Source organism: Gymnoscopelus braueri (genome assembly GCF_963280865.1).
Source record: "Gymnoscopelus braueri genome assembly, chromosome: 9".
Taxonomy (NCBI): domain Eukaryota; kingdom Metazoa; phylum Chordata; class Actinopteri; order Myctophiformes; family Myctophidae; genus Gymnoscopelus; species Gymnoscopelus braueri.
In genome coordinates, this window is record NC_137610.1 from 56,097,549 (window position 1) to 56,111,659 (window position 14,111).

Genomic DNA, 14,111 nt, shown 5'->3' on the forward strand with positions numbered 1-14,111 from the left:
CGTTTCGAGCTTGTAGATCTGCTGCTTTTGATGCTTTTGTGTGACACTAGTAATGATCAAGTAAGGCATTAATGTACGAAAAAACACAAAAAGTTGGGAAAAAACACGGAGATGAGAGATATTACAACATTAATACTCCTCTATGACGGACTATGACTTTAGATCTTTAACCACTTAAACCCTGTGGCATCCCCCAGGGGTCTATACTAGGCCCCCTCCCACTCCCACTCTAAAACAAATCTCTTGGCAGAAATCAGCTGATCTACAGATTGGCTGATTTTGGCGAATGTCTGGCCTCAGAATATGGATGTTTATGATGTTAGGGTTCATGTGCTTTTAATGGACATACTTTAACGTCGTATGTATTGTGTATGCAACCTTTTCTGAATGGACCCTGTGTGTGTGTGTGTGTGTGTGTGTGTGTGTGTGTGTGTGTGTGTGTGTGTGTGTGTGTGTGTGTGTGTGTGTGTGTGTGTGTGTGTGTGTGTGTGTGTGTGTGTGTGTGTGTGTCAGTGGTGTAAAGTAACAAAGTACATGTACTCATCAAGTACTGTACTTAAGTACAATTGAGGTATTTCCAATTTTCAGTACTTTTACTTCTACTCCGCTTCATCTCAAAGGCAAATATTGTGCTTTTACTTTTATTGTTACTTTGCAATTATCAATTATTATAATATAAAACATACATAGACCACTTTAGCCCTATTTTATACATAGGCTATTTGAAAATATCCGATCTACAAGCTCACAACGCCTCGCATCTCGACGCGTTGTGAGCTTGTAGATTGGGTATTTTCACATTTTAGTACTTTTACTTTTGGTACTTTAAGTACATTTTGATACCAATACTTTTACTCAAGTCAATTTTTAATTCCGGACTTTTACTTGTAACGGAGTATTTCTATATTGCAGCATTGATACTTTTACTTAAGTAAAATATCGGAGTACTTTTTCCACCACTTTTGTGTGTGTGTGTGTGTGTGTGTGTGTGTGTGTGTGTGTGTGTGTGTGTGTGTGTGTGTGTGTGTGTGTGTGTGTGTGTGTGTGTGTGTGTGTGTGTGTGTGTGTGTGTGTGTGTGTGTGTGTGTGTGTGTGTGTGTGTGTGTGTGTGTCAGAGCAGTGAGGCAGCGTTCTTGAGGAGGAGGGGCTTAGCCATCTCCAGGATGTCCAGGTTGGGGTCCAGAGTCCTGCCCAGCCCCTCCAGCACCATGATGGCAATAACCATGGATGCAAAGTTACTCTCCAGCTTCACCTGAGAACACAGGACAAGACCAAACGTCAAACAAACTGCTGCATGGACACAACGCTACTCATCAGCTTCACCTCGCTTGTAGGATTATATGGAAAAAAAATCACACCCAGTGTGAAGTGAGCGGTGCTATTTATGAGCAAAGTTTTAAGTTAATGTCATCATGTGTCTCGCTAGCCAATCACAGCACGTCCTGCAAAGATAAGTATACAAGTGTCAACTATGACACTTGTATATTTGCACCGCTCAGTGCTCAAAAACAACAGTGGTCATCACAGTGATGGAAGCTCACTTTTTTTTTCAGTGAGTGGTGCTATTTATGAGTTATTAATTTCATCATGCGTCTCGCTAGCCAATCACAGTACGTCACAGCCAATCAGCCAATCACAGTACAGCGAAAGACAAATTTTCGCGACGGATGGGTCCCAAAACCACTTATAGAAGCGGCTACACCGCTCAAAAAACATTTTTCTCTGCAAAGATTTATGTCCTTTAACTCAAGACCTGAAGCCGATTTAAAAAATGTCTTCTAAATCCTTACAGTTTTCTGAAAAAAATGTTTCTATGTCAGTGGTTCTCAATCTTTTTCATGTCAAGGACCCCCAAAATGATATGTATTTGGCCGCCGACCCCCATCTCAAAATATGTTGTTCCAGGGACCCCCCAGATGCAAAGATTTGAGTTACAAATGTTCGCTTTAAAAGAATATAAATATATTAATTTGCACACATTTTCTTGATTTTTCAAAAATAGCAGATCTACAAGCTCATAGCGCGGCACTCGGTGCCGCGCTATGAGCTTGTAGATCTGCTATTTTTGAATAGCCAAAGTGTAAAATAATGCTTTTTAGCTCAAATCAAAAAATGACACTGATGCGTTCCAGGTCTTAATGGGTTAAATGATAACTTGAACTACGGTACTTTTGCATAGTTTTACCTTGTGGGTGATGAGGAGGCCAAACACTCTGGAGAGCAGGTCAGCCACTTGAACCTGTAGAAACAAATGAAACGAAAATAAATGCTAACGTACAAATTCACTGTAGCTACTATGTACTGTAGCACATGGATACACTTTGACCTTGAGCTGTGACCGATTATAACTAAACAAAACAACCTAGCCTGCAACTCATCTTTACTAGTTTAATCAAATTCTGATGAAATTCATTACATTATCAGCTGGAAACACAGGCTTCGTTATGTCACCTCAGCAGAAACACCAAACACTTCAGTTTCCTTATTGGGAAGGGAACACTATGACACAAAATGTATAGTGAAAAGAGTACCTTTCCCAGTGAGAGGGTGTTGCTGAGGGCCTGGTCTACCAGCGCTGCCATCTCCCTCTTGAACCCTGGTACATCCTCACACTCGTTAGCCCTGGCATGATGGAGGAGGAGCTCTGCTACCCGTTCCCCCTACGCACGCGCGCACGCACGCACACGCACACACACACACACACACACACACACACACACACACACACACACACACACGTTTATAAGTTTACACTGACAGGGAAATTAATCCAATGGCAGTCATGGCGGTCATTCTCATTTTTAAAGAAAGAAGTAAAGAAAACATTATGTATATATAATTATGTATATATTATTATGTATCATTATGTATATATTATTATGTATATATTATTATGTATATATTATTATGTATATATTATTATGTATCATTATGTATATATTATTATGTATATATTATTATGTATATATTATTATGTATCATTATGTATATATTATTATGTATATATTATTATGTATATATTATTATGTATATATTATTATGTATATATTATTATGTATATGTTATTATGTATATATTATTATGTATATATTATTATGTATATATTATTATGTATATATTATTATGTATAGGGGTGCCAAAACGTTTGAGAGACACTGACCTCCAACAGTGATTCTCAATCTTTTTTAATTTGAAGGACCCCCAGTGTGATATGCGTAAGACCATGGACCCGCCGTTTGCTACCATTCTTTTTAATGTCTGGGACCCCAATCTAAACTGTAAAATCCTCCGTGTTCATTTGACTCTTAAGGTCCTTACACACCGGCGAATATGCGAATATACGCAAAATTCGGACTCGTTCCGAATAATTAAAAGACGCTTTTTCGCTTCGCGAAACTGATGTGGACGCTTGCATTGACTTTATAAGGTTTTTAAAAAAAAAGTATTTATTCGCATGAAGAATTCGCCCCGGTGTGTAAGGACCTTTAGTGTACTAAATGGAACTTTTCCATTTGTACAATCTCAGAGTTACATAACAGGGTCCATTTGGCTCCATTTGAACACTCTCTAGAGTTAGACTCATATGGGGTCCATTTGGACCCCTGGTGGTCCCTAGGCCTGTCGCAATTATTACATAATTGCCTAATCGCGATCATTTTGCATAATCGTTGAAAAATGTTAATTAATTTTCAAACATTTTCTTTTTTTTTAAAGTATAAAATGATTGTCAGTCATTTCTTCTTGATTACGAAGCCTAAAACAAAAGGCAATTTCTTTTTTTTTTTTATCATATGTTCCCAATGTTCAAAACCAAAAACACAATCGTTCATCACAATTATTGGCGTGACAACTAATGGTCAACTTATATGCAGTGGTGGAAAAAGTACTCAAATTCTTTACTTAAGTAAAAGTATCAATACTGCAATATAAAAATACTCTGTTACAAGTAAAAATCCAAAATAAAAAATTTACTTGAGTAAAAGTACAAAAGTATTGGCATCAAAATGTACTTAAAGTACCTAAAGTAAAAGTACTAAATATTTGAAAATAGCCGATCTACAAGCTCACAACGCGTCGCGCTGCGACGTGTTGTGAGCTAGTAGATCTGCTATTTTCAAATAGCCTAGGTATAAAATAGGGCTAAAGTGGTTAATGTATGTTTCATTATATCATAATTTATATCTGAAAAGTAACTAGTAACTAAAGTTTTCAAGTAATTGTAGTGGAGAAAAAGTACAATATTTGCCTCTGAGATGTAGTGGAGTAGAAGTAAAAGTATTGGAAATTGGAAATACTCAAGTAAAGTACAAATACCTCAAAATTGTACTTAAGTACAGTACTTAAGTAAATGTACTTAGTTACTTTCCACCACTGCTTATATGTTGGTGACAGCCCTGGTGGTTCTGCCTGGAACCTCACGCCAAGAGAACCGACGGCGTCCCGGCCCGTCCCGGTGCTCACTGCTCACCTGCCGCAGCACCACGGCGGTGAAGACGGCTCTGAAGTTGTCCAAGTCCCTCTGGGCGAGCTGGGCCACGATGCCGGCGTCCAGCAGCACCAGCTGTAGAGGCTCTGTCCCCGGCCTCATGCTCACCATCACCGTGTCCCACAGGTCCGTCAGCGTGGCCTTGTCCTGACCGGCCTCGCCGCCGCCGCCGGACCCCCCTGCTGCGTCCCCTACAGGGTTATTAACCCATTGAGACCTGAAGCCGATTCTACATGTCTCCTAAATCTCTACTATTTAGGAGACGTAAAACAAAACGTATGTTTCTATATCAGTGGTGCTCAATATTGTTCATGTCAAGGACCCCCAAAATGATACGTATTTGGCCGCGGACCCCCATCAAAATATTTTGTTCCAGGGACCCCCAAAAGCAAAGATTTGAGTAAAAAATGTTTGCTTTAAGAATATATATATTCAAAGATTTGCACACATTTTCACGATTTTTCAAAAATAGCAGATCTACAAGTTCGTAGCGCGGCACTCGGTGCCGCGCTATGAGCTTGTATATCTGCTATTTTTGAATAGCCAAAGTGTACAATTATGCTTTTTAGCTCAAATCTAAAAATGACACAGTTCCAGGTCTTAAAGGGTTAAACTAAAATGAAATAACCAAAACTAAAAATTGAAAGAAAAACAAAAACAAAAACATTTTAGCTAAACTGAAATAAAAATATATAAACGAGGCTTTAAGAAAAACGAGAACTAACTGACACTGTATTTGTGTGTTTGCAAAACAAACTAAAACGAACTAAAATCATATGGAAAATGTCCTTAAGTTTTATATTTCATACATGAGTCATTTATCTGTGCCAGTGTTAAGCCTTATTGTCAAAACATTTCAAAAAGCTTAATTTTTTTTAATGTAAATAGCAGATCTACAAGTTCACAAGTTTGTAGATTGGCTATTTTGACTGAGCTTGATAAATCACTACCCTGACAGTTTTTTTTGTCAAATCAATCAAATTGAAACTAAAACTAAGCCTTTTTCAAAAAACATACTAACTAGAAAACCCGCTTTGAAAACTAATGAAGGCCTGGGCCGTAGTGTGGCGGTCCAGGCACCCTAGTGGGCCGTAGTGTGGCGGTCAGCCTGACAGACGCGTGGCGGGTTGGACTCCCGTTCCCCACGACCTTGGCTGCGTGTCACCCCTCATCTCTCTCCCCATTTCCTGTCAGACTACGTGCCCTATCCCTCTCTAAATGAAGGCGTAAAAAGACAATATTAAAAAAATTATAATAATAATAATTAAAACTAAACTGAAATCGAAAACAAAAAAGTCAAAACCAAAATATAAATGAAAACTAATGACAAATGCAAAACTATCCTAACCTTGGTCCCCTGTGCGTCGATGCACCAGGATGTTTCCAGGGTGGAGGTCCCCGTGGACAAAGTTGTCCACAAACACCTGGGGAAGAGAGGAGTACACACACAGTCACATTGTCAACGGTAAAGCTGCTTTAACCACTTAAACCCTATATATGGTTGACCGGAGTCCCTCAGGGCTCTATACTAGGGTATAGAGTGTTGTTTTTTTTCTGCAAAAGCCCCCACAATATGGATGCCAGGGTTCAATGGTTAAGTGAGTGGTTCTCAAACGTTTTCATGTCAAGGACCCCTTAATTAACATGTATTTGGCCACAGTTGGACTCCCATCTGAAAAAAAATTGTGCCATCCAGCAATCTTCAACCGCTTATCTGGAATCGGGGGGCAACAGTTCGCGGGGCAACAGTTCCAGGAGAGAGCTCCGGACTTCCCTTTCCCGCTTTCTGAGATGGGGCGTGGCCAAAAGTGGGACTCTTTGGCGATTGGTACACTGGTATACAAACTGGGTTTTCCCGATCCCTATTGGGCCGGTTAGATTTTGATTAGATTTTTTCTTTATTTTAGTGTCATGCTTCCAAGGAAGCCCAGCCCATATGGACTTACAGGACACTTTTACATTTCATTTGACATAAACAATGAACCGACATAATAATTCAAAAACAATGAACAAACGAATAACAAACTAAAACCCTCAAGCTTCATGCACATGACAGATTACATAAATACAACTTAAAATACAACATTGGGCCTGTTACCTCACATCTTAACAGAGGACCGGACATGAACCTATTGGAAGAGATGAGATTGTCTTCTACTCCAGGCACTATAACAAAATGTGCCGTCTTAAATACCTCATAATTAAACAGATTTGTTGGTTAGATTTTCAACCGAGAAAACCCTGCCTTTCTACAGCGTCCCCAGACACCAGACCTGAATGCGAGGCTAGAGCCAGGCTAGGAATATAGAGCTATTTTATGAAATCAATATAATAATAATAATAAACCACAGTCTTTTGTGTCTTATTACTTTATCTTACCATCTTTAGCATGGTCTGCACTCCCATCCTGGCTATTCTCTGCTTCACCTCCTGTGGTACGTCAGAGCCCAGGTAGTTGGATATGGGCTCACTCTCCTGAGAGATATAGAGAGATTATTCATGTTCTTAATGATTGAACACTAACTGAATAACACTGGCCTGGACTATGATGTTTAAAATCATATACTGGGTTTTGATGTGCAAATCGTGGCCAGAATAACACACACAAGTAGGAACCGAATTGGAAATAAACAGACTACTACCTTTCTGCTGTAATAGACATTTGAAAGACTGAGATTGAGCACTGATTTATTCTTGGTCATATGACGGTGTTGCTTGCCTATTTTCAGCGAGTGACACTGTTGTATGACGGAGTATAAAATAAATAAAGCATTAATCTTTCCGGTGCCAATCAGGTTTGCATGTCACTGCTGCAAAAACCTCTTATAGAGCACCAAAGTCTGACGTAATTTACACATCCTACCTGGTTCGCGGTTTTCCACCACCGTTCTGAATCCCCATAGACGTGTTTAATATCGCGTCAAATAAGAACTGTGTTCCAAAAATAAACTAATGATCCTGGCGGTTTGACTCTTATGGATATGAAGCATCAACTGACGGTGAGAAAACAACAATGTTACTTCCGCCGAATTAGTTAAGTTTTCCCCAGAAACAGACTGTATCAAATATAAGTGACTGACTATCATAAACGATACAGAACCTCCTCCCTGACAATATCACAGAGACAGTTTGTTTATTTTTGGACCACAATTCTTATATGAGACGATTCTAAGATGACCCAATGTTATTCTCCATAGAGAAATGACTTTACGACCCAGGGGATGAACGAGTGACGTCAGGACTTCTGTACTCTATACTCCATATTCTAACTTGTTGTGTTTGTTCGTACATTAATGTCCTACTTGATCATACTACAGTGTTACAAAGAAGCATGAAAAGTAACAGATCCGCGAAGCGACGCGACACATGTTCAGCTTGTAGATCTGCTACTTTTGATATTTAGAATTAAGCCCATTAAGACCTGAAGCCGATTCTACAAATGTCTTCTAAATCCCAACAGTATTCTGAAAAACCTATGTTTCTACATCAGTGGTGCTCAAACTTTTTCATGTCAAGGACCCCCAACATTATATGTATTTGGCCGCGGACCCCCATCTCAAAATATGTTGTTCCAGGGACCCCCCGGTAGCAAAGATTTGAGTTACAAATGTTCACTTTAAAAATATATATATATTCAAAGGTTTGCACAAGTTTTCAAGATTTTTCAAAAATAGCAGATCTCGGTGCCGCGCTACGAGCTTGTAGATCTGCTATTTTTGAATAGCCAAAGTGTAAAATAATGCTTTTTAGCTCAAATCAAAAAATGACACAGAAATTACATACCGTATTTTCCGCACTATAAGGCGCATCTGAGTATAAGGCGCACCTTCAATAAATGTATTATTTTCATATATAGGGCGCATCGGATTATAAGGCGCATCCGCACTATAAGGCGCACTGACGGTGCGCCTTATAGTGCGAAAAATAACTCACCTCAAAGGTTTCCACTAAGATTCCCCTGGTGACAAAGGGTCTCAGTGGGGTGGGGAACTTGACAAAATCCACATCCCGGAAGTTCTCTTTGAAGCGCTCAATATTCCTGGCTTCAAAGCGGAGGTCAATCTGAAACGGAGGGGTCAAGTCAACTCAATGAAACATTCAAACATTTATTTGTTGCTCCAATTCCTACTAAATACTTGTTTTTTCTTTTGGGGTCATATTCCATTCTTCTGAATGCAAAGATGTGTTGGCTTTGTACAATATTATTCTTTCTGTCCATAAGCTTTGTGGATAGCTTTAAAGCACAGATCAAGACCTACTTCTTCACTCTTGCTTTCAGCTGATTTTTTGGTTGATTTTTAAATCTCTGTGTTGTTATCCATGTCCTCACTGTATTACATGTATTAGTAGTAATATATATATAAGTTATGTGTTGTTATCCATGTCCTCACTGTATTACATGTATTAGTAGTAATATATATATAAGTTATGTGTTGTTACCCATGTCCTCACTGTATTTCCTGATTCACTGCCTTTTGCTATTATTTTAATGTTGTTTTATGCTTATTTTTTTTGTTGCTATATTGTTAAATTGATTGTAACTGTAATTGTATTGTTGCTCTGTAAAGCACTTTGAGCTGCATTTCATGTCATGAAAGGTGCTATAAAAATAAAAATAAAGAAATAAAGTTGTATAATAATTACACAGCATTTTCAGTCAAGTTAAATTATAATTTGGCTAACAAAGAGCTCTTGTAAGAAAAGAAAACTGGTGGTTACATTTGTTGGTAGACAAATAGACATCATGTAAAATGATCACTTTATCTAAATTGTAAACCAGGGTCAATTTCTAAATTAAAGTATGATAGGGAGACCACTACCAACCACTGCAGATGTACTAGTTCTATTCTATTAACATATTATACTATATAGATGGCTAAGATAATTTTTTATTCATTCAAATAAGTCCCAGGCTGTAGCTTTAAATGTTAACCCTGCATCATAGACTAAAACAAGATACACAAAACTGTAGACCTTATATATCCTTGGAATAAACAGGTTGCCTTTACACCAGTGGAAGAAGTACTCAGATATTTTACTTAAGTAAAAGTAGCAATACCACAATATAAAAATCATTGGCATCAAAATATACTTAAAGTATCAAAAGTAGAAGTACTAAAATGTTTGAAAATAGCCGATCTACAAGCACACAACGCGTCGCAATGCGAAACGTTGTGAGCTTGTAGATCTGCTATTTTCAAATAGCCTAGGTATAAAATAGGGCTAAAGTGGTTAATGTATGTTTTATAATATAATAACTTATATCGGCAAAGTAACTAGTAACTAAAGTTTCCAAATAATTGCAGTGGAGTAAAAGTAAAATATACTGAAAATTGGAAATACTCCAGTAAAGTAAAAGTACCTCAAAATTGTACTTAAGTACAGTACTTGAGTAAATGTACTTAGTTACTTTACACCACTGAAACAACCCAGCTATAATATGTTCTAAACGGTAGTGATGTGTCGGTCATGATCGATCCGTTCATAAGAACTAGTTCTTTGCCGTGAGCGTGAACGAACAAACTGACTCGAAACTGTTGCGTTCACGATTTTGTTCATGCCCCCCCTCCCCCTCCCCCGCACACCGCACACACGACGGGCGGGCTGTTATTCCTCCCGCGACAGACAGACAGAAAGCTGTGCTGTAGAGTTTTCCAGACATGCATGCGTATTGCTATTTGAATTGAAATAAAGGTAGCCTACTGTTGTTCCTGGACAAAAGACAGATAGTGTTAGCACCACATTTAAGTATCAAAAAAAAAATATATATTCATGGTCCTAGACAAAGGACAGATAGGTCAATTAACACGTTTTAGTTTGAGTAGAAGATGCAAATAGTATGCTACAGCTACTATTCATGAAGTTAATAGTAGTTAAAGACATGGTTGGAAATCGATAGTCATGTGAGTTGACTTGGGCTGCTTTGTATAAAATTATTATTGTTATTATAAATGATTATCGACAAATAAAAATAACTTTACAATATATATTGCAGTAATGTATTACTTCTACACATTATATTACAAAGAAGATGGTGCAATTAGATGGTGAATGACAGTGCTGTGTTTCTGTGCAGACTGTGCAGTCCTGTCAGTGGGATCAGATGCACACAGCTGCATGCAGTTAGCGTAGCGTAGCGCATACGCTCCGCCGGGACCGGAAGCGCTACTGAACAAGAACGTGAACGAATCATTTCAACGAATCTTTGCCGCGAACGTGAACGAAATCGTCCGTTCACCGAAATTAACTGTTTTTCCCACCACTACTAAACGGAATCGCTCCTGTCCTCACCTGTTTGGTCATGAGCTTCTCAAACTCCTGTACGATCTCTGGCAGACTGAGCCATTTGAGTCCAGGTAGACGGTGCAGCAGCCAGCTGGCTGCTCTCATCAGCATCAGATCTATCTCCACCTGACTCTTGATGCCTGGGTGGAGAACCTACAGTACAGGGACAGGGTTACTGTGACCATTACAAACATTTAAGTTGACCATTAACTGTCATAATAATAATGGGATTAACAATTTAATTGTGTTTTTGGCAAATAGCAGATATACAAGCTCATAGCACGGCACTCGAGCTTGTAGATCTGCATTTATTTATTTTTAATCTTGAACATTTGTGCAAATCTTTGAATACATTTTATTTTTGGAAACAACATTTTTTGCTCAAATCTTTGACTTCTTGGGGGTCCCTGGAAGGCTGGAACAACACATTTTGATGGGCATCGGCGGCCAAACACATCATTTCGGGGGTCCTTGACATGAAAAAGTTTGAGAACGACTGATATTATATTATATGTTCAGACAACTGTTAGGATTTGTAAAGATTTGCACACATTTTCACGATAAAAAAAAAAATCACACCCTGTGTGAAGTGGGCGGTGTCTTGCTAGCTAATCACAATACTGAATGGAGTCAACCAATCATGTACAAAACATAAATACATTTATTGAAACACTCTTTATGATGGAAGAAACCATAACTTTAAAAAAACAAATTTATGTTTTTTTCAAAGTTATGGTTTCTTATATAGGGCTATGCACATGTGTCATGTGACACTGGCCAATCACAGTCCTGAATAGACTGTGATTGGCCAATCACGGTGCAGGGTTAGGCGGGGTACATTTTTGGCCAATCACAGCGCAGGATTTGTTGTACAAATATCCAAACCTCACTTATAGGGGCGGTTTCACCGCCCAAAAATAGCAGATCTACAAGCTCGTAGTACGAGCTTGTAGATCTGCTATTTTTTTAATAGGCAAAGAAATCTAAAAATGACACAGACGCGTTCCCGGTCTTAATGGGTTAAAGGGATACTTCACTTTCGGGTCGGGGAAACATTTAAAAAATATATTAAAAATAAATGAAAAAAGTAATGGAAAATTCATGGCCCCCTCACGCATTAGAGTGTCCTACTAATGTGTGAGGGGGCCTTTATTTTGCCATAACTTCTTTCATTTTTTTTTTATATATATTTTTTATGTTTATTTTATGTGAAAGTGAAGTATCCCTTTAAGTGGTTGAATCAGATGAAGAATGAGTGGGATGGTAGCTTCTAGGGGTGGGACGATATATCGATATATCGATATATCGTGATACTTTCTCCCGCGATAAATAATCGATATCCTGCCGAAAAATATCGATATATATATATATATATTTTTTAGTTTGTGATACGTTGTTTTTCCTACTCTGTATTTGTGTAATGATGATTTTGAACTGTTTGGTGCTATTTTATGTGTTTATGAATTGAATACAAGGACTATCGTGATATATCGTTGGTGAATTTTCATGCAATATATCGTGATATCGCAATATATCGATATTTTCAGATATCGTGATATATCGTTGGTGAAATTTCTTGCAATATATATTGAATATCGTGATATCGCAATATATCGAACATCGTCGAATATCGTGATATATATTGTTATCGTGGGCCTAATATCGTGATATATATCGTAGAGGTACCCATATCGTCCCACCCCTAGTAGCTTCACCATCATCATCATCATCATCACATTCACCTTGATAGCCACCGGTATCAAATGCTCCACGCCGGGGTGGCTGTCTCCATGCCGGCTCCCCGGGGGCTCTGCCCACTCCTCTCCCTTCTCCTTCCTCCTCCACAGGAGGCCCCAGAAGGAGCTGACCATCCCCCAGAGCCCGGGGATCATCTCCCAGGCCTCCAGGAGGTGCTCCGCTCTCTCCGTCTCCTCCACCAGCGTCTGGAAGGCGGGGTCGTCCACGCGGTCCACCCGGGCCCAGGCCCGGTACACCTGGGCCACGCAGCCCGAGCCCACCGGCTCCTCGCTCTGGAACACAAACAGCCTCCTCCAGCCGTCCCCGAACGCCCGGCGCAGACACTGCTTGGTGTGGGCCCAGGAGTGGGGGCGGACCTGAGGGGTGTCGCCATCATTACGTTTTACTGGATGATTAACACTTGCTTTGCCAAGGACGTTTTAAAACGTCCTTTCACGAAAAAAAACGTTTTTTTAACCCATTGAGACCTGAAGCCAATTCTACATGTCTCCTAAATCTCAACTGTTTTCTGAAAAACGTATGTTTCTATATCAGTGGTGCTCAATCTTTTTCATGTCAAGGACCCCCAAAATTATATGTATTTGGCCGCGGACCCCCATCAAAATATTTTCTTCCAGGGACCCCCCAGAAGCAAAGATTTGAGTTAAAAATGTTCGCTTTAAAAATATATATATTCAAAGATTTGCACACATTTTCACGAATTTTCAAAAATAGCAGATCTACAAGCTCATAGCGCGGCACTCGGTGCCGCGCTATGAGCTTGTATATCTGCTATTTTTTAATAGCTCAAAGTGTAAAATAATGATTAATGGGATAACAGATGATTAAAGGGATTGTAGGCGATTCAGAGATAAACAAAGAAAAAAAATCCAGCAGTTCGTTTCCCCGACCACCAGGGGGTGACGCACGGAGGACTTCCATAGAGTTAAGGGGACTTCTAAACGGGCCATGCCGAATATAGGTTACTTTATTCGGATACAATTCGCGGAACTGCCCGCCCCTGCCGGTTCTCTGAATTTTTATTTTTAAATAGGCTCTTTCATGACAAATTGACCACATATATGAAGTTAAACAACTAAATTCTATCCAAACGCTTTTTGAAAAGTAAATTATGTGCCTCCAAAACGAAGTTTGAGAGCATTTTAAAACCGAAAGTAAAAAGTCCACACGGACACGGACGCGCACGGATGCGCACATGCGTGCGTTAATTTACGGACCGGATACCCGGATGTGTAACCTAAATAGTAGGGAAAATACGGATTTCAGAAAGAGGAGTGTTTTTCAATGCAGGAAAACACCCCAGCATCATTATATAGTGGCTGATAGAGGGGAAAAAATGCAAAATATATATATAGAGGTATTTTTCAAATATAGGCTTAATGTTGCCTACTATACCTTTAACACTTGCTTGCCAAGGACGTTTTAAAACATCCTTTCACGAAAAAAAAGTTTTTTTAAACAAGCCTTATTCAACGGCCGGTAGCAACAAAACGGCCAATCGCGATTTACAACATTTTTGTTCTGGTGGATAGAGGAGACCCTCCCCCACCCCCCAGACACCCTTTGTTGACATCTGTGTACA

At 39.2% G+C, this 14,111-nt stretch overlaps 1 protein-coding gene across 3 annotated transcripts in view; it reads right to left on the bottom strand.

The window, feature by feature from the left end:
• Nucleotides 1-643: 643 nt before the first annotated feature.
• The window catches only part of adck2 (aarF domain containing kinase 2), an 18,196-nt gene continuing 4,728 nt past the window's right edge, over nucleotides 644-14,111 (bottom strand). For 2 of the 3 annotated variants that reach the window (XM_080438512.1, XM_080438511.1), the window contains exons 3-11: nucleotides 12,514-12,885; nucleotides 10,778-10,924; nucleotides 8,420-8,548; nucleotides 6,866-6,961; nucleotides 5,835-5,910; nucleotides 4,469-4,677; nucleotides 2,532-2,660; nucleotides 2,186-2,239; nucleotides 644-1,252 (exon numbers count right to left, since the gene is read on the bottom strand). In XM_080438512.1, coding sequence (XP_080294638.1) covers nucleotides 1,112-1,252; nucleotides 2,186-2,239; nucleotides 2,532-2,660; nucleotides 4,469-4,677; nucleotides 5,835-5,910; nucleotides 6,866-6,961; nucleotides 8,420-8,548; nucleotides 10,778-10,924; nucleotides 12,514-12,885 — 1,353 coding nt within the window. In that variant the 3' untranslated portion in view covers nucleotides 644-1,111. The remainder of the gene's footprint in view (nucleotides 1,253-2,185; nucleotides 2,240-2,531; nucleotides 2,661-4,468; nucleotides 4,678-5,834; nucleotides 5,911-6,865; nucleotides 6,962-8,419; nucleotides 8,549-10,777; nucleotides 10,925-12,513; nucleotides 12,886-14,111) is intronic. The other variant, XM_080438513.1, reaches the window with a different exon arrangement.